The sequence below is a fragment of the Schistocerca nitens genome, chromosome 8 (assembly GCF_023898315.1).
Source record: "Schistocerca nitens isolate TAMUIC-IGC-003100 chromosome 8, iqSchNite1.1, whole genome shotgun sequence".
NCBI classification, from domain to species: Eukaryota; Metazoa; Arthropoda; class Insecta; order Orthoptera; family Acrididae; genus Schistocerca; species Schistocerca nitens.
Genome location: NC_064621.1, coordinates 372335728 through 372363713, shown reverse-complemented (window position 1 = coordinate 372363713; position 27986 = coordinate 372335728). Strand labels below are relative to the sequence as shown.

General features: G+C 42.4%; 1 protein-coding gene across 1 annotated transcript in view; it reads right to left on the bottom strand.

The window, feature by feature from the left end:
* The window catches only part of LOC126198590 (uncharacterized), a 294161-nt gene that overhangs the window by 176017 nt on the left and 90158 nt on the right, over positions 1-27986 (bottom strand). Inside the window, exon 2 of the mRNA XM_049935039.1 lies at positions 21075-21131. Coding sequence (XP_049790996.1) covers positions 21075-21131 — 57 coding nt within the window. The remainder of the gene's footprint in view (positions 1-21074; positions 21132-27986) is intronic.

Sequence of the window (27986 nt, the reverse complement as noted above, 5' to 3'; positions counted from 1 at the left end):
ATACTCCAACTCGTTCCACACTCTCTGTAGCATATCAGGCGTAACAGTTTGGATAGCTGCTGTTATTTCTCGTTTCAAATCATCAATGGTGGCTGGGAGAGGTGGCCGAAACACCATATCCTTAACATACCCCCATAAGAAAAAATCGCAGGGGGTAAGATCAGGGCTTCTTGGAGGCCAGTGATGAAGTGCTCTGTCAAGGGCTGCCTGGCGGCCGATCCATCGCCTCGGGTAGTTGACGTTCAGGTAGTTACGGACAGATAAGTGCCAATGTGGTGGCGCTCCATCCTGCTGAAATATGAATTGTTGTGCTTCTTGTTCGAGCTGAGGGAACAGCCAATTCTCTAACATCTCCAGATACTGTAGTCCAGTTACAGTAGCACCTTCGAAGAAAAAGGGACGAAAAACTTTATTGGCTGAAATGGCACAGAAAACGTTCACCTTTGGCGAGTCACGTTCATACTGAGTTGTTTCCCGCGGATTCTCAGTGCCCCATATACAGACATTGTGACGGTTGACTTTCCCGTTAGTGTGGAAAGTTGCTTCATCACTAAACACAATCTTTGAAACGAAAGATTCATCTGTTTCCATTTGAGCAAGGATAAAATCACAGAAATCGATTCTTTTAATCTTATCAGCTGCAGACAGTGCTTGAACCAATTTCAGACGATAAGGTTTCATAACTAACCTTTTTCGTAGGACTCTCCATACAGTTGATTGTGGAATTTGCAGCTCTCTGCTAGCTCTGCGAGTCGATTTTCCTGGGCTGCGAACAAATGCTTGCTGGATGCGTGCTACATTTTCATCACTCGTTCTCGGCCGTCCAGTACTTTTCCCTTTGCACAAACACCCATTCTCTGTAAACTGTTTATACCAACGTTTAATACACCACCTATCAGGAGGTTTAACACCATACTTCGTTCGAAATGCACGCTGAACAACTGTCGTCGATTCACTTCTGCCGTACTCAATAACACAAAAAGCTTTCTGTTGAGCGGTCGCCAACTTAGCATCAACTGACGCTGACGCCTAGTCAACAGCGCCTCAAGCGAACAAATGTACAACTAAATGAAACTTTATAGCTCTCTTAATTCGCCGACAGATAGTGCTTAGCTCTGCCTTTTGTCGTTGCAGAGTTTTAAATTCCTAAAGTTGTGGTATTCTTTTTGAATCATCCTGTATTGTGGCTCATGCCTACGTGATTTGTATTCTCCGTTCACTCGGACTTTTAATCGGAAAGATTAACGCTGGACAAATACAGAATACAGAGGTACTGGAATACAGAGGTATTGCCGCAGCAAAAACAAAGTTATGTGTAATATGCATTTACTGCATGCTGAGTACTTGTAGTGTACTTCGATAAAAGTCGGGTTTCGCAAAAGAACACGAAGAATATACTTTTTCCGATTTCAGCGAAGTAGCTCCTGGCGCAAACCTACAATACCTTGTATGGAGGTTCCTCAACCACCCAAGAGTGGGAGTCCCCTGATGCAAGACTAACCTTAAGAAATGGGGAATCCTTCCAGCGACCGCAGATACCTCTTGCGACTTCGGGGCTAAAGAAGATCCAAGCCACCTACTTGTATGCCCCCTCCTGGACAACCCGTGCACAATGCAAGATGTTTACGAAGGAAATGACAAAGCTACCGCAGCTTCTATTTTTTGGAATTGCTGACCGGACACGGAAATAAAATGAACGAATGGGCGGAAATATTGGCCTGTAAGCACCTTTGTGTAGCGTACATTGGCGATTTGGTTAATGTGCGCAGTGACAGAGGGTCTGCAAGAGCTGGAAATAAAAACTTTGCGGGAGGCAGAGAATATTCTCGGTCGTATCAAGACGAGACGTCGGAACTAAAATTGTGGCGGTGGCATACAGGTGCTCGGGCTGTGGCGCACAAAGTCTCTCGTTAATAAAATGCGTTCGTACCTAACACGATACAGTGATGACGTTTCAGATGTTACCAAAATTACTTCCAAAGTTTCATTGACAACTTCATCTCTGGAAGGTCCAACATAATGCAAATTCATCAGAGACGGCGTTTTTCGTTATACAGGACGAACAGTTTCACATCTCTTCCGGCACTTCATTTTTTACCTCATATTACTTTTACGTTTTCATGATAAAATATGTATCACTTGCGACATAAACTTTGAGACTGTTCATACCTTATTTTCAGTCCAAATATCCAGATAAGTCAGTGCCTCTGGTTTTCTTTCTTTTTTTTTCTATAGAACCAAGCAAAAGAAGTTTCTCCTAAAATTTTTGGCAACGGTAGTTTTTGTTTTTTTCCTTAGTAGCTGGCAAGAATTTTCTTTTAGAAAGTACTCCATCATATTTTAGAATAAAAAAAATAGAATAGAAATATCTATTATTTTTTAGGGATTTTTACTAACATTTTAAATTACCATTAACCGGCAATGAATAGAAGAAGAACTGATTGGGGACTACCAATGCGGTTTCCGCAGAAACAGATCCACAATAGATCACTTATTCACCCTAAGACAAGTAACTGAGAAGGCGTGGGAATTCAGTGTAGATGTCCACATATTATTCGTATATTTTAAAAAGGCCTATGATAGCATACACCGACAGACACTCCTGAATATAATGAAGGAATTTAAAATACCATCAAAATTAATCAGATTAGTTAAAATGTGTATCGATGAAACTTTATGTCCCATAAAGGCACCGGTAGGAGAAACTGAAGATTTTGAGGTGTACACTGGACTGAGAGAAGGGGATGCCATTTCACCTATTTTATTTAACCTTGTCCTAGCGAAGATTGATAGAGAATTTTGTAAAACCAGTCCACAAGGGATCCAGCTACAGGATGTGAAAGTTACAGGACTTGCCTATGCAGATGATGTAGCACTAGTAAGTAGTTCCAAAATAGAATTAATCAGAATGATGCAAAATTACTACAATATTGCTTAGAAAACAGGATTACATGTTAATGAAGAAAAGACAGAATACCCGCCCATAAGTAAGAAAACCAGAAAAGATGCACCTCTGACTGTAGATGAATTCAATTTCAAGACTGTTGACCACTGCAAGCACCTAAGAAGTATTTTTAATAATAACAACAGAACAGATATAGAAATAGATGCCTGTTTATCAACAGCAAACAAGACACTTTTTAGTTTCATCAAAATTCTAAGAAAAAGATCACTTAGCAGTAACTTCAAAATCCGCTTATATCAATCGACCCTTATGCCTGTGATGTTATATGGATATGAAACATTAATATTTAGATAGAAAGATGAAGAAAAACTGTTAATATACGAAAGAAAAGTATTAAGGAAAATTTTTGGACCTGTATACGACGAAAATATTATGGAATGGAGAATAAGAAACAATGAAGAATTAAGAGGGATGTACAAACACCGTAACATCGTCGAAGTGCTCAAGAGGAGAAGGTTGAATTGGGCAGGCCATATAGCAAGAATGACAGAGAACAGACTACCTAGAATGGAATTCAGCAGAACAATAGAAGGAACGAGAAGAAGAGGGAGACCCAGAATCAGATGGCGGGATTACATTCGGGAGGACACAATGAGGATGAACAGCAGCGGCAACTGGACAAACAGCGCATTGGACAGGCAGAAGTGGAAGTGGCTCATAGAGCAGGCGTATGGTCGATAAGGCCCTTGCCACGTGTAAAGTACAGTAATTAACCGGCAATGCAGCTGGACTGTGAGATGAAATTGAGGTGCCTATTTTCGTGACGGCCGCTGCAGCCAGGCCGAGAGACTCGAGGTTTAGTAAGGTGAGGGGATCTTGCAATCTGTACGGTAAATTGACTTGAGAGCTAATAGGAGATAATGTAAGCTTCACTCTAGGTTGGCATCCTCGCGGCGGATTCAGGGAAAGTATCGTGCTTCAGAGCAGCGTGGTGTATCGGCGACCGGTCGCTCGCGCTATGAGACCAGCAGGTATGTGGCGCGTGTTTTACGGGTAGGGACGAGAAGCCGGGTGCGCTTTAATGGCTGGTTTTTACTGGGGCGCCGCGGCCGCTGCCGCCGCCGTTAGGTTACGGCCCGAGACACTGCCGAGCCGGCCGGCCGGCAAGAAATGAACGCGGCGAAAATAAAACCGAGAGCCGAGCGCCGGCGGCGCTGTCGTCCATCTCCGGTTATGGCTTTCTGCTAATAGAAAACGCAGCCAGCCGACGTCCGCGACGACGTGTTGCCGCCGGGGCCCGCCGGCTGGTCGAGGCGGACGGGGGGATATGTATTAATTCTAATGCGTTCAGCGTGTTTGCCCCGGCGGAGGCGGCGCCTACAGCCTAAGCTGCAATTACGTCGCAGCTGCGTGGTTTATGTGCTCCGGGGAAAGACGCTAGAGCGAGGGGTGAAGGGAGGGGAGGGGGGGGGGGGCGGAGGAAGTAAACAGCACAATCTATGGCTTTCAGCTGCTCGCCTGCTAATGGCTGCGGGGACATCACTAATGTCGTTTCATCCGTGACGCTACTCCGTGGAGCAAGAGACGGGAAACAGGCATCGTACAGTTCTGTAACGCTTGCCTCCAAATTATATTCTCCGCTGTTAGGAACTCAGGGTTAATGGTGCGTGGGACACATCATCTGTAATACAACCCGGGTAGCCACTGTGTCGGAAATATTAGGTGTTATCAGATGTCAGCTTTAATTTAAGCACGCTATTAATATGAATTACACTTAGTACGTAAATACTTTTAAATATAGAGGGTTTTCTGTAAACAGTGCTACACACTTTCAGTGTATTTAAAATAAGGTACCATGAAACTATAAGAATCTGCTGTAACACACTATCTGATCAAAAATATTCGGGCACCTATTGGTGAAAATTAGTATGCGCCGTGTTCACCCTCCGACTTTACGACAGCTTGAACCCTGCTGGGACACTTTCACTGATGCTTCTTAATTTCTGTGAAGGCATGACAGCCCATTCTTCCTCCAGGGCCAAAGAAACAACAGCGGGTTGTTGGGCGCAGGGGCTGTATCGAAGTCGAGAGTCTAACTCGTTACAAATGTGGTCCACTGTGTTCAGGTCGGTATTCTGGGTAGGGGCGACGCCCTAACAACGAAAAGAACCCTCATATTGTAACACAGTTCCTTGTTCATCATTGTTGATACTAAATATGATGGCAGGTAATGTTATCCAGGCGATCGCCAAACCCAAACCCTTCCATTGGATTGCAAATGGTTCAAATGACTCTAAGCACTATGGGACCTAACATCTGAGGTCATCAGTCCCCTAGACTTAGAAATACTTAAACCTGACTAACCTAATGACATCACACACATCCATGTCCCAGGCAGGATTCAAACCTACGACCGTAGCAGCAGCGCAGTTCCGGACTGAAGTCCCTAGAATCGCTGGGTCATAACGGCCGACTCCTGTGATCATGATGAAGAGCGTTTTATTGAGCACACACAAAAAACCATAATTATGAATCCAGAGTGAAATTTTCACTCTACAACGGAGTGTGTACTGATATGAAACTTCCTAGCATATTAAAACTGTGGTAGAGCGCTTGCCCGCGAAAGGCAGTGGTCCCGAGTTCGAATCTCGGTCTGGTACACAGTTTTCCTCTGCCACGTATTTTTATAGTAATGTAGTTGTTTTTATATTTGTGCATGTTAAATATACTTCCATCAAAAGCTATCACTTTGGTTACATAAAAGCGTAAAAGTTACGTGATCATCTAATTTTTATTACTTATAGAACGGAATTTATATTCTGTAAGAATGCATCACTCAGAATGTACTATCATTGAATGATGTATGGTTCTGATTATGTGCAAAACAAACTATCGAACAAACAAGAGAAAACACCATCGGCTCCCAGTTTTCTCTTACACATTGATTTATGTTTCTTCCCCCCACCCCCCCCCCCCCCCCACCCACCCAATGTTACCAATACTACTGGTAATTATCTCATTCGCTACGTCATTTATTTACTGTACCAAAACTGTCAAACCGTAGTTTTGGCAAAGCGCAACTCTAGTCTGCCCCTTAGCGACTGTAGTCTAATCCTTAACCCTGGACGTTCAACATGTTAGTGGTTGTTGTTTCTGCCATGGTTGCTGTTCCACTCATGGTTGTTGTTTCGGCCATCGACAGTAAGTTGTGCTTTGATGTAGTTCCCATTCCTGTCGCTTTCCAGGTGACCTCGTTTCAGCATAACCTGTCTTTGACAGACCTATCTCTACACCACTCTGCCCGCATCTCGTGGTCGTGCGGTAGCGTTCTCGCTTCCCACGCCCGGGTTGCCGGGTTCGATTCCCGGCGGGGTCAGGGATTTTCCCTGCCTCGTGATGGCTGGGTGTTGTGTGCTGTCCTTAGGTTAGTTAGGTTTAAGTAGTTCTAAGTTCTAGGGGACTGATGACCATAGATGTTAAGTCCCATAGTGCTCAGAGCCATTTGAACAATTTTTTTTCTACACCACCCGCCCAAGAAATTCCGAGGCTGATTTCTCTCCTGGCATATAAGCGATGTCGCAGCAGTAATGGCGAAGGCTTGAAATAACAACACACTTTTTATTAAGTTTGGTTCCAAGGGAGCAGTTGTGCGCAGCGACTGTGGTATATTTCAGAAAAGGAAAAGGTTCTCAGCAATCATTCGTAAATCCAATCTGTATATTACTGTAGATCTGGATTTCTGCTATTGAATACCGATAGTCATAACGTTTAAACAGCGTCTTATAGGATCGTCCAGCTTGAGACAACACGTGTTGTCAAGGAGTTTAACACGTACATTTTAAATAATCGTGAGTTGAACCTGGCTATAGCTGAAATCTAGATCTGCAATAAAATGCAGACTGGATTTGCGACTGATCGATGAATTCCTTCGCCTTTTTTAGAACAATAGGAATGTATTCCACCAGTCAGTTCTGAGTAGGCAGTGCCCAGCAGCGGTCATAACGTGTCAACGTTGTGTCACAAATCGCAATGGTGCCACATCTCCAAATCAAGTGCTCGGTAAACTCTCCAGAATTGTTTGAAGAAGAGGGAAGTATGCACCAAGTTTGTCCCGCACACTTTGACGCCCGAACAAAACTAACGACACGTGGACAGCTGCAGCAACTTGACTCAGATTTAAAACACGCACACTTCTTTTGTAGGCAGAACAAAAAAGAAAAACAGTGATGACGAGACTTGTTGTTGTCAGCGCGAACCTACCACGAAACCACAGAGTGCCGCTTTACATGGTTATATGAAAGGTGTGTGTGTTGTACTCAGTTGTGGGAAGATTATTTAGAACACCTGAAACATTAAAACGACCGTTTTAAATTTTGTCTATTATTTACTAATCCACTCTCAGAACATTATGGATTGATGCGAAAAGTTTGCTTACTCAGCGATTCGTTTTTTCCACTTTCCTTCAGTTACAGTTTTCAAAAAAATAGTTCAAATGGCTCTGAGCACTATGGGACTCAACTGCTGAGGTCATAAGTCCCCTAGAACTTCGAACACACACATCCATGCCCGAGGCAGGTTTCGAACCTGCGACCGTAGCGGTCGCGCGGTTCCAGACTGTAGCGCCAGAACCGCTCGGCCACCAGTGGCCGGCTACAGTTTTCAGTAACGACCCATGTAACTCTTCTATGCATTATGTTCTCTATTATCAACTTTTTCTCTTGTTTTCTTTGCAAAATGCCGCCCTCACTCCCTGGATCAATTCATTTCGTCTTCACAGTCTCTTGCATCGCATTCCAGAAATGGTTGAAATGGCTCTGAGCACTGTGGGACTTAACATCTGTGGTCATCAGTCCCCTAGAACTTAGAACTACTTAAACCTAACTAACCTAAGGACATCACACACATCCATGCCCGAGGCAGGATTCGAACCTGCGACCGTAGCAGTCGCGCGGTTCCGGACTGAGCGCCTAGAACCGCTAGACCACCGCGGCCGGCACAGTACGTTAGAGGTGAGAGTGCTGAATACAATCTTCTACATATTATTTTTTTTTTTTTTTTACTGAATCACGGAAATCGCCTTCAACGAGCCAGCATCTCCAATCTAACCACTTTCTTACTAGCTGCCGAAACGAAAAAGTTTACTCGATGCTCACCTCTTTTGAACTTGATAATTTGAGATTTTGGGATATTAGTTCACGGATGTTTACTAAATGTATTTTATAAACATATAACTTTTAGTGCATAACTGTCAATTGCTTGACTATCTACAAACTGAGTTCGCAGTAATTTTATATTTTTGTATGAAAGTAAGTTTTAGGTCAATAAGTTTTCGGAAGGGACGATATTTCTGTCGAGATGGAGACACTATGTGTGATCTTTTGAAAATAATTTATTATCCGGACAATAACATTTATTTCTGACCGATTTCAGCTGCCATCGGCCATTCTCAGATTACAAAGTACAGGCCGTGGTTCAATCCCATCACCGCAGAAACTACGTAATCAATCAGCCCGAGGACGGACAAATTATGCTGGAACCGATTATTTCATTACAAATAATTGCCACTGGAAATTAAATTATTTTCATACCAACAACTCCAGTACAACAACTAGCAGAGCTGGAAAGAAGCGATACGTGCACAAATCACGAGCGCCTAATATTCGCTGAAATAATCTCAACGGGTCTTTCCCGGTGACGCTACTGTTTCTGAACATCGGTTATTTGGACATTTCATCAGAAGACATCATTCTAAAAATAAATAACAAGTAATTAAGTTATCAGGCAAATATTCCAACTGTTCGATATTGTAGGATTAGGAAAAAGATTTGCACACATCATCTATAGTCACAAGACTTAAATTATCTATTTCAAGGAAGAGACCGACTTAAATCTTTGATATTTTCCGTATCGACATTCCGAAATAAAATTTATTTCGATGTTGTACTTTGCGAATAAAAACTGAAGCCTACATTGTATACATAGTATTTTAATAATTTATAAAATCATCATTTTTACCAGCTGTATACTTGAAAAAGTACTTTAACTGAGACGTTGCTAAGAGTTGCTAAAACTTAATTTCATGTGTGAAGTACAAAATAATTAGTTACTCGACGGAATAGAGAAGAAACATGTACAGCTTGTCAGAATATACGCTAATGTATAACAGCTGCTGTAACTGTGATAGCACTGTAAAAAGAAATTCCACGGTGAGCCGGAGCCTGTAGCTCGGGGAATAATTACCGAGGAAAAAAGATGCGGCATTAAACGCAGAGATGAATAAATTAAAAAGGGGTAGTAATAAATCAACGTAGTGGGAAGACTGTGTAATAGAACAAGTTCTTCCGCCTCCTCCCCTCCCAAGTATACGAACTCGTTAGGAATTCCGTTCCCCTTGACGGGTCACCGGTCGATCCTCAAGGGTGTAACAGTTTACCGAAATGTCGTCCTGTACTGCGCTGCATCACGCTGAGGCAATGCAGGCATCGAGACCTAACATACGAGAGTGTATATATTTAGACGCTCGACCAGCTACCAGGTACGGAAATAGCGGCAGGAGGGACAACTCATACACACATATGGAAGTCAGTGCTTCGTAACATGTGAGACCAATATTTTCACTTTCATCTACACCTAATGTCTTATCTAACTGCGTGTTAAGATTGGCGCATCCAGGGCGAAAGCTGAGCTTCATGCGTCAGAAGATGACAAGATGAACGATACACAAGGAGCAGAAACTATTTGGACAACGATAGCCCTCATCAACTACAAAGGAAGGAGACTGCATGAGAGAAGTGATCTGGTAAGAAAACATAACGATGATGCCAATTCGTTCGTATAATACGTGAAACTTGCTTCAGTTCCCTCAACAGACGTACGAAGAGCTCCTTGTCGTATTCAGCCCCACGAACTACTGTCGTCTGCTTGCAGCTATAACTACTAACAAAGATGATGATAATTTAAACATCTATTAACAACATTTGTGCGCTGGTTAAGTCAGTGATGGAGATCATAATTTGATACATAAAACGTCGTGGTTATTCCGATGTAAAAGGCCATAAAAACTGCTAAGACAGTTATTACAATACTGTGTGTACAGTTGGTTGCCTAGACGTAATTGTACTTTTCTTGGTGATTTCACGTATGAAGTTTGTGTCTACCACGTATAAGGAAAATCGAATCTACAGTGATGTGCCAAAAACTTACGACCTCTACCCACTGTGAGAATGAAAGCCGCCTGTGGGGTTTCGGGCACTTAACTCTGTAAGGAAAGTAGGGAGCACAGCACATCCGATTGGTAAATCATAATTTTCTCCTCTGAAAGAGAAGATATTTTGTTGTTGCTCAAATAGTTATGGAAGAATGATCATCGTAATAAAATAAGTGTTCATTTCTCCCAGGCGCTGTGGAACGGTAGAGAAATAGTCTGAAGAGTGTTCAAAGCATCTTTGTCAGGCACTTGTGTGTGCCGGGTTGCTATGTAGATGTAGATGTTCAGATGTCCACCCCTCACCAAAGAACTTGAGGTCTGACGTCTGCTTGCTCTATAAAACACGATAGGTCACCATCTCTACAGGTGTAGGCACAAGTGTTCCGGAGCACGCTAGGATGACGGTCGTATCGTCATCCAGGTGAACGCCTGCTCGAAACTTACATTGCGCAACAGGTGCAGACTGTTGGAGGCAGTATTATACTATAGGGGCCATTCAACTGGGCTCCCATTCGTCCCGTGGTAGTAATGAAAGGCACCACGTGAACGTTACTGTCGACCATCTACATTCCTTCATACTCGATGTCTTATCCGACTGTGAAGGAATCTTGCAACAGGTTAACTGTCCATGTCACAAGGCCAGAATCGGGCTACGTGGTTTGAGGAGAAAATCACATTGACGTCTCTCCTGATCTGGGCCATATGGAACAAGTCCGGGAGCCTATCGTCCGCCAAATACGCGTCCACAGACTACCGGCCAGTAATTTAAGGGAAATGCCTCAACTTTGCATAGACTTCTCCTGACACATAGCTATGAAAACCTGTCAAGAACTTGTCGAATCCATGCCACACATAATAGCTGCTGTACTGCGTTCCAAAGCTGGAAAATTTGTGGTAAGTTCCTATGGAACAAAACTGCTGAGGTCATCGGCCCCTGGGCTTACTGACTACTTAATCTAACTCACACTAAGGACAACACACACTCCCATGCCCGAGGATTGACTCGAACCTCCGACGGGGTGGCCGCGCGAACCGTGGCAAGGCGCTCAAGACCGCGCAGCTACCCCGCTCGACCTCCAAAGCTGGACCAACACTCCATTAAGCAGGTGGTCGTAACATTTTAGATCATCAACCTAAGCGTACGTAGACTTCCGTGTCGTCATACTGTTCCAATGAACAACGTTTCGACCACTTCATGGAGGTATGTTCTGTCCGTGCAAGGCAGTTTGTTCATTGCCATATGCGTTTCGCTTCTTTTATTTGCAAAGCACCTTCAATGGCTTGTAACAACTCTCTCCTTTTATACATATAATAAATGTATTATTTGATAGTTACAATATGTTACTATGTTACATTTCGCCATTTTTTCTCTTGATTTCCAGATTACAATCACCTTTAGTAGCACAAATTTCGTGAAGTGAAATTATCGTTCGGTCTTACGATTTCCAGCGCCGTAAGCCCATGTGTGTGGTCCTGCAGGTGTGTTCATTGATCTCCATGTTCCAGCTGGCGATTTCCGACGTTCTTACACCCATATTTGTTACAACACATCAGTTACATCACTCGTACTTTGCATTTTGTGGTCAACATGTGTGCGTTTACGGTTTTTAGTGTTGCCAGCTGGAACTGTGTGTTTATCTTTCGTCTTTTGTTTGTGTTGTATGTGTGTTGTTTGATATCATTAATTTGTGTGTGCGTGTGCCTGTATGTGTCCGTGTGTGTGTGTGTGTGTGTGTGTGTGTGTGTGTGTGTGTGTGTGTGTGAGAGGGAGAGAGAGAGAGAGAGAGAGAGAGAGAGAGAAAGGGCGTGAGAGGAAGATTGATTAAATATTTATTCTGGTTATGTTTCAGTTCTCTGTTATTTCTTGAGTATCTGACATGATCAGAGAGTTATTGGTTAAATGGATTTGGTCATTATGTACTTTCTTTTTCATTGCAAGAGCTCTTAGTATGTGAAAGTTCTTTTGTAACGTCAGGAGCTTTTTGTTGTGATTATTCACTCTAATAACTGTCGTGTGTTGTTAAATGTTGAATGGTTCCTGTCCCTGTTTTATCAGGTGTCCGGCGAAGGTAGAATGGCTATTTTCATACTTGCAGCTTCTTATATGTTTCTATATCTAATTTTGAGGTTGTATTTTGTATGTTGTATGTTAACCGGGGACCTAGAAACGACGGAGAGGCTTCGTCCCCGCCGCAGCCGCAGTGGTCCACAACCCACGACGGCTACCGCAGTCCACTTCACCCCTCCGCCGACCCATACCGAACCCTGGGTTACTGTGCGGTTCGGCCTCCGGTGGACCCCCCCCCCCCCCCCCCCCCCGCTCCACCACAGGGAACGTTGGAATGTTAACCCTTATGTTTGCGTTGCAGAGTAATCGTGGTGTACTCATACGTGGAGAACTTGTTTGCGCGGCAATCGCCGACATAGTGTAGCTGAGGCGGAATAAAGGGAACCAGCCCGCATTCGCCGATGCAGATGGAAAACCGCGTAAAAACCATCCACAGACTGGCCGGTTCACCGGACCTCGACACTAGTCCGCCGGGCGGATTCGTGCCGGGGACCAGGCGCTCCTTCCCGCTCCGGGAAGCCGTGCATTAGGCCGCTCAGCTAACCGGACGGGCAATTTTGAAGTTACTACTTGTCATCCCCAGATATACTGATTCATATTCTTGGCACTCTAACTTGTATAGACCTGCTCCTTGGTATTTATGTGGATTGTCTGTTGCTTGTATCCCATAGTGCTCAGAGCCATTTGAACCATTTTGTTGTTTGTAAATGTGACTGGAGTGTGTTTCTTGTTCTGTAAGCAATGTGTAATCCCCGTTTCTTCAATATATTTCCCACCCTGTGTGTTGCTTTGTGCTTGTATGTTGAAGTGTAACATTTTTTCTGTTCATCATGTGAGTGTTACGGTTTGTGTCTGCGTATGTGCTGTAGTGTCTGTATGTTTTTTTGCTGTTTGTGTTCTCTGCTTGTTTCGACCACTGTTGCAAGTGGTCTTCCGTGCACTATGTTTACTACTGGGCTTGAGCCACTTCAGATCCCACAGTTTGGTACTTCATGCCGCAGCTGTTGTCAAGAATGTTATAGAAATCGATTATTGTTTGGTTGACAGGAATCGGGAAGAGTGGAGGAGACGTTCATTATTGGTAGTTCTTTTGATTAACATGTCTATTGGCTAATATTGAGAAGCCAAATGCAATGACGCAATATTGCACCAGGCCGGTATGTTTAGTGCTGGGAGGGATGGGGCAACCTCGTGATCGCTGTCGGCGGGCTACTGGTGGCAGCCAAGAAAGCGGCAGTCCGTGAATCACTTCGGCGGGCCGATGCGCAGTTCTAATAGCCTCTCGTATCTCATTCCTGGAGGTAAGTGGCTGTCTACTGCGCGAACTGCTCCGAACTCTATAGTCTTGTTGCACTCACTGTGTTGCTCTGCCATCACTTACTTGCTGTCTTCTCCAAGCCGTTAGTGTTTCCTCTGTTACTTTACATGTGTTTTAATGAAGCGCTCCGCCTAACCGATGTTTACTATTCTGCATTCGCAAATGATTTCATCGTCTCAACTCATGTGCTGGCGCAACTGTTGGTGGTTGCAGCGCAGATCCGGAGAGTGTTGAGATCCGCCGAGATAGGTGGAACGGTTTTGCTCGGTCTTACGAGCACGGGGCGTCACCTGATGTTTGAAGATTTATTTAAGCGGTAAAAAGACACTTATTTGATGGCACTTCTACATATATCCCACGTAATAGCGCAGGTGATACGTTTCATTGCGCAACTTAAGACAATTCGCTCGTGTTACAACTTCTTTTCGTGTACGACGGGAATATTAAGATTGGACGAGCAAGAACGAAGTGCTCTGATCAAAAAGGATGTGAGATGGGGATGTTGTCTTTCGCCCCTACTGTTCAACGTGTACATCGAAGAAGCAATGTTGGAAATAAAAGAAAGATTTACGAGTGTAATTAAAATACAGGGTAAAAGGATATCAATGGTACGATTCGCTGATGACATAGCTATCCTGAGGGAAAGTGAAGAAGAATAACATAATCTGATGAATGGAATGAACAATCTAATGAGTGCAGAATACGGATCCATAGGATCGGTAGTAAATCGGAGAAATACGAAAGTAACGGGAAGTATCAGAAATGAGATCAGTGAGAAACTTAACATCGGGACTAATGGTCACGGAGTAGATCAAGTTGACAAATTCTACTGCCTAGGCAGCAAAATAACCGATGAGGACGTACCTTTGGAGCACAGCACTGTATGGAAGTGAAACACGGTGTGGGGGAAAACATGAACAGAAGAAAATCTAAGCATATGAGATGTGGTGCTACAGACTACTGTAGAAGATGACGTGGACGGATAAGATAAGGAATGAGGAGGCTCTGCGCAGAATCGGAGAGGAAATGAATACGTGGAAAACACTGACAAGGAGAAAGGACAGGATGATAGGACATCTATTAAGACATGAGGGAATGACTTCCATGGTACTAAAAGTAGCTGTAGAGGGCAAAAAAAAAGAATGTTTGCTGAAATGTATCCGGATATTTTATGTTAAAAAGCTTATAGTTTTTAAAATAAAGCTAATGTTATCAACATTGGACGCCTTTACTCATCATGCCTACATATTTATGCGCCTGTTGACGGCGCCACAACCTCACTTCGTTTTGCACCGCTTCATCGCTATCAAAGTGAATTCCTCGACAGTGTTCTTCTGAAAGCAGATGAAAACCGGATGGAGCCAAGTCGGGACTTGGTGGAGGATGATGGATGGCAGTGTGTGGTTTCGTCCGAAGAACGAGAGCCCGTTGCCAAGTTTGTACCTCGGGATGGAACCATAATTAAGCACAGTCCCTGCCAGACTCAAAGGCGAGTGAGAGAGATCGTCGTGTACGAGCCATGAAGAGTCCCACACGCCACCACTGCAGATTTCTAACTTACATCAAAGTGGACTGTCGCTCCGCCCAGTCTGCAATCACCGTCGAAGACGACAGCATTGTCTCGTCACAGCCAGCAGCTGTATTTCACAGAACCATGTAGAGAAACTTATAGTCCGTTCTACTTTGAAAGAACAGGCTACGACATTGTTTTGCATCAAGTGATACGTTAATGGTTCAAAATGGTTCAAATGGCTCTGAGCACTATGGGACTTAAGTTCTGAGGTCATCAGTCCCCTAGAACTTAGAACTACTTAAACCTAACTAAACTAAGGACATCACGCACATCCATGCCCGAGGCAGGATTCGAACCTGCGACCGTAGCTGTCGCGCGGTTCCAGACTGTAGCGCCTACAACCGCTCCGCCACTCCGGCCGGCGATACGTTAGTGATCAGCGACCGTTATAAACATACATTACATTCCTCTAGCCATGGATTGTTGTTCAAATGGTTCAAATGGCTCTGAGCACTATGGGACTTAACTTCTAAGGTCATCAGTCCCCTAGAACTTAGAACTACTTAAACCTTACTAACCTAAGGACATCACACACATCCATGCCCGAGGCAGGATTCGAACCTGCGACCGTAGCGGTCGCGCGGTTCCAGACTGTAGCGCCTTTAACCGCTTGGCCACCACGGCCGGCGATACGTTAGTGATCAGCGACCGTAATAAACATACATTACATTCCTCTAACCATGGATTGTTGTAAAGTTAAGTATTTCACCTAGTCAAGTTATAATAAAGCAGTGGTTCCCAACATATCTTAGACAATTAGCCCTGAGGGCCATCAGATATTAGCTAGTACCGCCGCTCTCCCCCCCCCCCCCCCACCCAAGACTTCCATCTGTTGCCAGTCCCCCTGCCCACATAATCACCAACTATAGCACCTATCTAAACTGCAGAGTGAAAGACCGGGTTCGATTCCCGTTGGGTCGGAGATTTTCTCCGCTCAGAGACTGGGTGTTGTGTTTTTCTAATCACCATTTCCTCCCCATCGATGTGCAAGTCTCTGAAGTGGCGTCATATCGAAAGACTTACACCCGAAGAACGGTCTACCAGACGGGATTCCCTAGTCACATATTTACATTTATAATAATATCATTGCGTACAGCACTATAGTAGCCGTCATGAGGTTACTGCTGTGTCGTGCTGTCAATTTATTCATTTATCTGTTTCTGAACGAGTAATGTAGCAATTTCTGGACTACTACTGGTACTATCTACGTCTTGGAGGACACATTTTCTTTAGATATTACCATTTGTTGAGTGTAATTCTCAGTTTTATCATCAGCGACGTACAGGAAAAAGCGCAACATATGTGTGTAGTGGGTGGACTGTGTGAGGCAGGCCGGGGTGACCGAGCGGTTCTAAGCACTACAGTCTGGAACCGCGCGACCGCTACGGCCGCAGGTTCGAATCCTGCCTCGGGCATGAACGTCTGTGATGTCCTGAGGTTAGTTTGATTTAAGTAGTTCTAAGTTATAGGGGACTGATGACCTCAGACGTTAAGTCCCATAGTGCTCAGAGCCATTTGAACCATTTGATTTGACTACGTGAGGAAGCTGCAACATCCAACGCATTAATGGTACTAATTGAGAAAAAGTAAATATTCATAATGTAACCAATATTAGAATCTTACAAAATTAGATTAATAATGATCTATTGAAAATAATTTAGTTTGTTGATTGAACCAGAATCTAATCAGTTTTCGACCCTCAGAAAATTTAATTTTACCCCTCAGGGAGTAATTACCCAGAGGTTAGGAACCACTGTAATGAAGTGAGCTAACATTCTATGTGTGTTGTTTTATCAACTCAGCCTCCTCAAGATATGAATCTAAGAACCTACCACTACGTTGACGAGTGTTACTTCGTCCTGCACAACACAGTGAACCCAAGGTGCCGGATTGTTGCTGTTGTCGCAGTGCTCGTGCGTGCTCTGGCACTGACATGCTGAAAGAAACTGTGCTCCATTTGTGGACGAACTCTTTTAGTTCGAAAAACTATTACAGTACGTTGTTTCTCACCAACTGACATACTTACGCTACACACCGCAATGTTACACGCTACAATCCGAAGCCCTTTAGCGGCAATGTGCTGCAAATATGTAGATATGAAGAAGAAAGATGTGAGATGTTAATAACGTTTTGTTTCATTTAAAAACCATTAAGAGTTTTCGTGTAACAATTCAGGAAGCATTAGATTTCAGCATGCCGTTGTATATCTGTCGCACCGCGCTTACTGAGTCATGTGTTTGAATAGTGAACTGTATATAAGAATTAACTGTCAAAATACCATGTTGTGCATTATTCGCTGAACGTGTAAGTATCATTGCGATGTTCAGAAACGAATTAAGTGATTATCACAATAGGAAGCGCTTGAAAGTGATTCCTATTTACTTACGAGAATAAAGTGTGAACAATGCACATCGTAAAAGAATTATTTTCGGAATGCATGCGGTATTACCAGTACTGTCGAAATTTGGTACTGTGTGGAAACATTTTAGTATTCCTACGAACAACAGGGCCACAGAGGAAGGAACAGTCCCCGCGTTACTTAAGGTCACGGTCTGAGCCGTGCCGGCTAGAGTCGAATCTTTCGCTCGTTTATTTCACTGATTTACTGGCATTTCGGTAGATGGTGTGACGGTAGTGTAGTGTCTCTGGACGTATCGTTGCCGCGGCGACGTGAAAAACAAGCCTTGTGCGTCTGCCGGGCCGTCAGTAACAACCGAGTCCTAGACTACGACGCTACCTTGCGGCGGTGAGCTCTAGACCTTGACTAGATTTGCGAGGACGTAGGTCGGTTCAAGGCTATCGACTTTAGAGGGTAAGCTTTGTTGCATATCTTTGGTGCCCCATATATTCTGGATATCGCTGGGAACTACAGGATAAACTTCCTGGTCGTGTCGAAGTCAATCCTTTATTTTTTTTATCAAAGCCTGCGTCTCGGAGCAAGATTTAACAGATGAATGACATTATGAAGCAGCAAGCTAGCCTAAACCCTGGCTGTGAATACATATTGGCGAGGTTTGCCTAAGATGTACCATCGTACACTGCACTATGAAGCGACTGAAAGCAGGTACCCCACTGTGCTGTTAGCTAGCGGGCAAAGGTCAAGCGGCTGTAGTACCGTGTCTCGGCATCACTTTATCATCATTCGTCATCACTGGCTTAAATAAAATGTACTGTCATAAACCACGTCACGTTCGCTCCTCTTTGTTCCTTTCATCCAATCAAACTTCGAATGCTTAAACGTTCCTTAAAACTGACAGTACGGTGAGAATGATGTATCTGTATACCGGGTGTTTCCGTAAGAGCGTGCAAAATGTAGTAGGAAATAGAGAATGCTCCACTGAACGACCTGAGGTAGGTAACCTGGGGTCAGTAAAACCAGTTTAAGGAGATATGGAAGTAAACTTGTCTACCGCCTTGTCTAGCATTACTATTTTCCAGCTTATTTACAACTAACATGCATACAAATCTACACATACTGTGCTGTTTATTTACAGGTACAGATTACTAGGTAGTCATGATGCACTTTTCGTTTATTTACTTGTCCATAAGATGGCTGTGTTGTATCGTACTTACACTGTCTCATGACACCACGTGCCATGAATCAACGACAGACTCATTCATAACTCACTGCTAATCAGAGACGTACAGTAGAATACGATGGAGCAGTATCGATACAGTTTCGCAGAACTCACTGACATTCACCTTGTGTATGGGGAAGTACATTGCAATGCCCTCGCTGTTGAAAAGCTGTACAGCGAAAGATTTCCTAACGCGCATCATCCGCCACGACGAGTGTCTCTTCTCTCGATCGATGAATGTGGGAGACTGGTTCACTGGAATGAAGAAACGAAGAACCTGGCAACATGAGGACCACTCGCACATGGGATGTTGAAGAGGAGGTGCTGCAACGTGTTGCAGCGGACCGCACTACAACTCCTCGTCTTATTGCACGTAAAATGGGCGCTTCACATACTAGTGTGTGGTGAGTACTCGAGGAACAACAATTACTCACAATATCATCCACAACGAGTCCATGAAATGCTTGTGAGCGACTTTGCACCAAGGGTGACATTGTGTCAGAAGTTGCTCCAACAATGGATTGATGGACCAGATTTCCTCCACATACTGATGTTTATTGACGGGGGCTCATTTGATCGTGACGGTATTTCGAGCAGCAGGAATAGCCATGTGGGGATAAGGGAAACCCTCACGCTGTCACACCATCAAGTACGTTTTGCTGTGAATTTCTGGGCCGGCATTATAGACGACAGTCTCATTGGGCCATATCTTCTACCTGACCGTCTGAATGCCCACATGTACTTGAGGTTCGTGGAAATAGTTCTACCTGAGTTGCTGGAGAACGTATCCTTGACTGTTCGTGAGAGGATGTGGACACACGACGGTGCACACCCTATCTCCAATGTGGATGTCCACAACCATCTCAATGCTGTATTTCCTGGTCTCTGGATTGGAATGGGAGGTCCTATTTCATGGCCAGCGAAGTCACCTGACTTGAATCCCCTTGATTATTTCCTATGGGGATATGTAAAGTCACCTGTAAATGAGATTCCTGTGGATACAGAAATTCAATTACTTTCCAGAATTGTAGCTGCCTGTGATGTGATTCGAAACACGGCAGAGATATTTAACTGCAACTAATGTAAATAAAAAATAACACAATAATGTGATTTTATTCCAATAATCTCCTTAAACTGGCTTCTCCGACCCCAGGTTCCCCACCTCAAATTGTTTACTGGAGCATCCTATATGTCCTGTTAAATTTTTACACGCTCTTACAGAAACAACCTGTATAATACATGAAGTGTCACTGGTCACTGGTCCAGTAGTAAACAGCCCACCCTATTTAAAGCCACTTGCAACTGTAGCAGAAATGCGAGTCAGTATAGAAACATGACGCCATAGTCAGTTTCTTTGCAAACCATTAATGTTCCAAAGAAAATGCGTGTCTGGTGCAGTATATCAGAGTTGAGATATGCTTGAAATTACGACACTGTTACATGTAAGATTTAAAAGGAACAAAGAAATGGGATCAACATGCATCTTTCCGTGCTTAATATCTTTAGGGGGCCGAAAGTTTATTATTTTAAATTTGTATACCTATTAGGTATCTGAGGTATACGTGATAAAACCCGGTCTTTGTTATGCATCTGATAATGTCCACATTCAGACATGAAATGAAAAAAAAAAGATTATTGTGATACTTCTGCAAAGTCATTTAATGAATAACTTTTACTTTTTCCTTCATTTATTGTTGGAATACACGTTAAGTTTGAGTTTTCGTTTGTGCTGGTGCGAGTGCGCCATTTATTCAAAAAATGGCTCTAAGCGCTATGGGACTTAACATCTAAGATCACCAGCTCCCTAGACTTAGAACTACTTAAATCTAACTGACGCAAGGACATCAAACACATCAATGCCCAAGGCAGGATTCGAACCAGCGACCGTAGCAGCAATGCGGTTCTGGACTGAAGCACCTAGAACCACTCGGCCACAGTGCCCGGCTGCGCCATTTATTGCACGCTGTTTTTCACAATTTATAACAAAAGTCATAAAATGAGATTTTTTGCTCTTTGCATTGCGTCGTAGTTGCTGGAGCGATCTTAAGGGCGCTACAAAATTCTACGAGCAAGACCTTTCCGTTTATACAGCGAAGTGTCAGTTCCTGGATGACTGAAAGTGATTCCTGCTACTTCCTCAGGTGCGGGTGTACTCACGGCCTTTGATAGCTTTTTCTTTTACACTCTGTGAGCAGGAGATCAGCTGAGACTCCCAACATTTACACTGTCTGTAAGTACTCAAAAGTTACACCTATTTTCCTACGAACCGTTCCACAATATGCAGTGGCTTCCACCATTAGCCAAGTAGTTTATTAGAATAACTTCACAGAGACACAAGCAGATTGCCCTCATAATTTGCTATCATTATTACGTCCCATTTTAGACAAGCAGTATATAGAGACAAAATAACAAAATGCGTACTTACCGCAAAGCAATCCGGGTGTTGCATGCATGACGCATCCCGATGGAAATCCTCAGAAAACTGAAACAAAAATAACAATGATGTAAGCTCTGTAATCTTGCTTTATGAAACTATATTACGATATGTTTCTTCTGTTCCTCTGTTACGACAGAATATACCTGGTAAATAAGGATCATGTTTGCAAGATGTAGCTAATGTATCCCATACATATTTTGTTACCGGTGTTTTACTTTTGTGGCAGGATCTATTTATTAATTTGATATCCGCCAGAGGTTTTATACTATTAACAAATGGCGTCACTAAATGACACGAAAAACTGGACTTTTTTTCTTGTATATTTGGGGAGTGGACACAATTTTTCTGTGTGACTTGACAAATCGCGCCACATTTTCCTTTCGTGTGCCAGCCTCATTGTGTCAGAGTTGCAGTTGGACGCAACGTCCTCAATTATTTGTTGAATATATTCTTATCATTCTCTTCACCTACAGTCCTTGCCCTCTTCGACTTTGCTTCTAACGTGAAAGTTATTTTAACATTCTGTCATCGTGTCCCATCTCCTACCCAATATTTTCCGTTTATTCCTTTCTATCCGATACTGTCCAAACCCTCCACATTCCTTATCAGTTCACTTAAATTTCTGCGTCCTTCCTAGGAGAAGAAATGACGGTATTTGAAACAAACAGTCTGAAAGTGATTAATGTTGAAACTCTTTCCACAAGTTCCGCGGAATGACGTTGACTCCATCACTGCAGTGTGATCTTGAATACAAAAATTTATAGGAAAGATTAAGAACATATTTTTTGTGTTCATCTTAGTTTTCGTAACATCGTACTATACGTTGTCTCTCTCAACATCACTATTATTTTTCTACGTGCGCAGCCTCTAAAGAAAGCTGTGGGATGATAGATATGTCATTTATTGCGCTCCTCTTGACGATCAAATAGTTATGGCAAAGCGTTGAGTTCTTTCAGCGACAGGATTGGAACTGGTCTCTGCTAGGTAGAGACCCACTACCTTGGCACGCATTCGTGACCTCGGCTAAGGAAGTGAATCACTTCCTGAGTAAATGTAATCACGAGACCCCTAGAAACTCGATATGTCATTACTCATACTCTTTACTTTCGTTTTCACTATTGCCGGATTGGAGTGAAAATTTTCGAACCCCTTCCATCAACGTTCTTTTTTAAAACATTATACGTATAAGAGTGTAGTTGCCTCAGTAGCCTATATTTGAAGACCACGATGTTATGCAATATATACATAGAGCAAGCTATCAAGGGATCAAGGAGACTTTTGGAAAGGGAATTTAAATTCAGAAGGAAGAAATAAAAACATTTATGTTCGCCGATGACATTTCAGTTCCGTCGGGGACGGTCAACGACTTGAAAAAGTATTTTATTACCCTGGATACTGAAAAGAGTTTATAAGATGATCATTAACAAAAGTAAAAGAATGGTACCCGAAGGTAGTCTAATTAAATCAGGCGATGCTGACGGAAGATTAGTAGATGGCATATTAAATGCAGTAGATGACTTTTATTATTTTGGCGACAACATAATTGAAGATAGTTGAAACAGAGTGGATATCAAATGCAGATTATCAATAATAAGGAAAGCGTTTCTGAAAAACATAAATTTCCTGAAGTTGAACATAAATTTAGACGTTAGGAACTCTTTTCTGAAAGTGTTTGAAGTGGTATTTGAAGTATAGATTTTTACGGAAGTGAAATGAGGGTGATAAACAGTTAAGACAAGAAGAGAACAGAAGGTACTGTAGGAGAATGCTAGAGAATAGGTGGATAGATCAGACAGCTACTGAGCAGGTACTGGATTAAACTGGGGAGAAAAGAAATTTAGGAAGAGATCTATTGACAGGACACATCCGAACGTTGTACTCCGCTTTCCCACGCTAAACTCTTGTCAGCCACTGCTACCTGCTGTAACGTCAGTGAATAGTCACGACAGCAAACCATCACGGTCGCTAACGTAGTTCTCCAAGTATTAATGGTTCATGTGCGGATAGTGCTCTAATTACCACCTTTCTATTCAATATTGAAATGCCGGTGAACGAAATAAGAGCAGGCGTAATTATGACGTTGCAATTGCAATAACATTCCCTATAAAACTCTTCATATCATGTACCATTGTTTCGAGAACGTTTGGAAGCAGAAGTCAGAAGGCTGTAATGGGTTGGCGGTGGCGTGTTTGTTGCTGCTAGAAGTGGTTTATCTTGTCGCGAAATTGAAGTAGGTAGTTCCTGTGAGTTAGTATGGGCAGACTCATTGTTAGCAACCGGAATAAAATAATAATTGGATTCTTTTACCGACCTGACAATTCAAATGATACAGTTGGTGAAAGATTCAAAGAAAACTTGAATTTAATTTAAAACACATGCCCGACTCATACGATTATAGTTGGTGGTGACTAAAATTTACCCTCGATATGTTGACGAAAATACACGTGTAATTCCGGAGGAACGTATAAAACATCATCGGAAAATGTGCTAAACGTATTCTCTGAAAATTATTTCGAGCAGTTAGTTCATGAACCCACAAGAGTGGTAAACGGTTGTGAAAACACACTTGACCTCTTAACAACTAATAATCCTGAGTTAATGACGAGCATCAAAACGGATAAAAGGATTAGTGAATACAAGGTTGTCGTAGCGAAATTGAAAACTGTAACCCCCAAATCCTCCAAAAATAAACGAAAAATATACCTATACGAAAAGCAGATAAAAATTCACTTGACGCCTTCCTGAGAGACTATCTCCACTCCTTCCAAATGAATGATATAAGTGTAGACCAGATGAGGCTTGGATTCAGAGAAGTAGTATCGGTAGCAATTGAGAGATTTATACAAAATAAATTAAGAAATGACGGAGCTGACCCTCCTTGGTACACAAATCGGGTCAAAACAGTGTTGCTAGAAACAACGAAACAAACATGCCAAATTTAAACAGACGCAAAATCCCTGAGATTGGCGATCTTTTACAGAAGCTCGAAATGTAGCTCGGATTTCAATGCGAGATGCTTATAATAGTTTCCACAACGAAGCTTTGTCTCAAAACCTGGCAGAAAATCCAAAGAGTTTGTGGTCGTATGTGAAGTATGTTAGCGGCAAGAAACAATCAATGCCTTCTCTGCGCGACAGCAATAGAGATACTATCGAAGACATTGCTGCCAAAGCAGAGTTACTAAACACAGCCTTCCGAAATGCCTTCACAAAAGAAGACGAAGTAAATATTCCAGAATTCGAATAAAAAACAACTGCCAATATGAGTAATGTAGAAGAAAATATCCTCGGAGTAGTGAAACAACTTAAATCACTTAATAAAAGCAAGTCTTCTGGTCCAGACTGTATACCAATTAGGTTGCTTTCAGAGTATGCTCATGCATTAGCTCCATACCTGACAATCATATACAACCGTTTGCTCGACGAAAGATCCGTACCCAAAGACTGGAAAGTTGCACAGGTCACACCGATATTCAAGAAAGGTAGTAGGAGTAATCCACCTAATTACAGGCCCACATCATTAACATCGGTAAGCAGCAGGATTCTGGAACATATATTGTGTTCGAACATTATGAATTATCTCCAAGAAAATGGTCTATTGACACACAGTCAACGTGGGTTTAGAAAACATCGTTCTTGTGAAACACAACTAACTCTTCATTCGCATGAAGTATTGAGTGCTATTGACAAGGGATTTCAGATCGATTCCGTATTTCTGGATTTTCAGAAGGCTTTTGACACTGTACCACAAAAGCGGCTTATAGTCAAATTGCGTGCTTATGGAATATCGTCTCAGTTATGTGACTGGATTTGTGATTTCCTGTCAGAGAGGTCACATTTCGTAGTAATGACGGAAAGTCATCGAGTGGAACTGAAGTGATATCTGGCGTTCCCCAAGGTAGTGTTACAGGCCCTTTGCTGTTCTTTACCTAAATAAACGATTTAGGGGACAATCTGAGCAGCAATCTTAAGTTGTTTCGAGATGACGCTGTCTTTTATCGACCAATAAAGTCATCAGAACATCAAAACAAACTACAAAACGATTTAGAAAAGATACCGGAATAGTGCAAAAATGGCCAGTTGACAATAAATAACGAAAAGTGTGTGGTCATCTTCATGAGTGCTAAAAGGAATCCGTTAAACTTCGGTTACACGATAAATCAGTCAAATATAAGGGCCGTAAATTCAACTAAATACCTAGGAATTACAATTACGTACAACTTATAGAAAATGTTATGGGGAAGGCTAACCAAAGATTGCGTTTTATTGGAGGACATTTAGAAAATGTAACAGATCTACTAAGGAGCCTGCCTACATAACGCTTGTCCGTTCTCTTTCAGAATACTGTCGAGCGGTGTGGGATCCTTACCAGATAGGACTGACGGAGTACATCGAAAAAGTTCAAAGAAGGGCAGCAAGTTTTGTATTATCACGAAATATAGGAGACAGTGTCACTGAAAAGATACAGGATTTGGGCCTGGCATCATTAATAGAAAGGCGTTTTTCGATGAGTCGGCACCTTCTCACGAAATTCCAATCACCAACTTTCTCCTCCGAATGAGAAAATATTTTGTTGACACCGACTTACATAGGGAGGAATGATCACCACGATAAAATAAGGAAAATCAGAGCTCGTACGGAAAGATACGGGTGTTCGTTCTTTCCGCTCGCTATACGAGATGGGATTATTAGAGAATTGTGAAGGTGCCACATAAATTTGATTTGCAGAGTATCAGTGTACATGTGTAGCTGTAGAAATAGATTTTAGCAATGTAGGAGATAAGGTGACAAATTAATTACTTACTTCCATTAAAGTGGCATTAATAAAAATGCTTTCCTAAATTTTGTCATTACGTGTCTTTGCCCTGTGGACACTAAATATATCGTTTTTACAAATGTTATCGACACTGTATTACTGAGAATACATATATACATCCTTACGATATACTTCTACTTGTGATTCGTCACATGAAGAGAGCATCACCAGGATATGGGATACGTGCAAAAAAAGCATGTTTTAGCAGCTTTGTATTCATCAAATACGACTAACATCCAACAGCCACAAACCCAACCTCAGTCATTAATGACAACCTTTAAATGACAATACTCGTCTTGACTGTCAGCGCAATGTTTTATTTATTTATCATCTCATGGCGTGTTTCGGGATAACCGAACCGTCAGATGTGTTCAAATCAATATGAAGATATTTTCCTGAGAATATTTTTATTCCGTCTTTATAACTACAAGAATATACGAGTTTTTCTCACCAGACGTGTTGCGCTTTATTGAAGTACAGCATCATCAGTTGTCTGCAATTAAAGATATTTATGATATTATTTGTTTTCTAGATCGAAAAACAGTTAGTTAACAATTTGTAGCCGGCCGCGGTGGTCTAGGGGTTCTAGGCGCTCAGTCCGGAACCGCGCGTCCGCTACGGTCGCAGGTTCGAATCCTGCCTCGGGCATGGATGTGTGTGATGTCCTTAGGTTAGTTAGGTTTAAGTAGTTCTAAGTTCTAGGGGACTTATGACCACAGATGTTGAGTCCCATAGTACTCAGAGCCATTTGAACCATTTGAAACAACAATTTGTAAGTTTTTGCTTACGGCAATTCTGCTTGGTTCTTCGCCTTGATCAGCTAATGTTTGATAGCACGTCTTAGAAACCATCAATTTGTTAACGAACTGCTTTTTGATCTAGAAAACAAATCAAATTGTTAATATCTTTCAGTACAGACCACTAATGATGCATGAAGCGTGTGGAGAGAAAAATACGCATTTTCTTGCAGTTGTAATGACGAAACAAAAATATACTCAGAAAGTGTAAAGCAGCAACGGACAACATGGCTACACAAACGAAGAATTAAATGATACTTTGTATTTATTTGATCTGATCTGATTTTTAGATTTACCCGAAATATGTCATGAAACGGTAAATTAAATTTAAAAAAAATTGGCGTACAAGACATGTGTGTTATTATTTAGTGTCAAAGATGGTCATAGATCCTCTGAGAGACTGTTTGTCTAAAATGATACCACGACAAACTTTGAATTGTTTATTTTGACATAGTGTTATTTATCTGCAGCCTTCCACGTGATGTTGTTTTTAACTTTCTTGAAACAGTCATGGCACAATTTTTGTAATGCTCAGTTTAAGTTATCGTACCATATGCTATTCACAAGGCGTTGTAAACATCTAGGATGGCCTGTCTACAATCTTTCAAAATCGGATCCCTCATTTTTCGCCTGTTTTTGAAACGCGTATACCAGTCGTAATTCTATGCCTGACCTAAATCAAAAGCAGGTTTCAACAGCTTTTGCATTCCTCCAGCTGTCTCCCCACCTTTAAAACAAAACTTAATACAAGCACATTGCTCTTTCAAGTTAACCATCGCAAAACCGACGATGGAAAGAAGCCCTCCGACCTCCGCCCCTCCCAACAACTAATCAAATAACTGAGCTCGTAGCGACTAGCTGCACTGCTTCTGAAAGCTATATGGGGAGACACCGACCGGTGTTTTAGTCTAGTCAATAAGCGTGAAAAGTTCAAATTTAGGAAACTTTTGGATACTACCTCGTAGTTAGAGAGCGATTTACACCGATGGAAAAGTCATGTAATACCTCCTAATATCGTGTCGACCATCGATTTCTTTGGGTAGTGCATCATCTCGACGTGGCATGGACTCGACAAGTCTTTGGAAGTCACCTGCAAAAATATTGAGCCATGCTGCCTCCACAGCCGTCGATAACTACGAAACTGTTGCCGGTGCAGAATTTCGTGCACGAACTGATATTTCAATTATGTCCCATAAATGCTCGATGGGATTCACGTTGGGCGATCTGGATGGCCAAATCGTTCGCTCGAATTGTCCAGAATGTTGTTCAAACCAATCGTGAAAAGTTG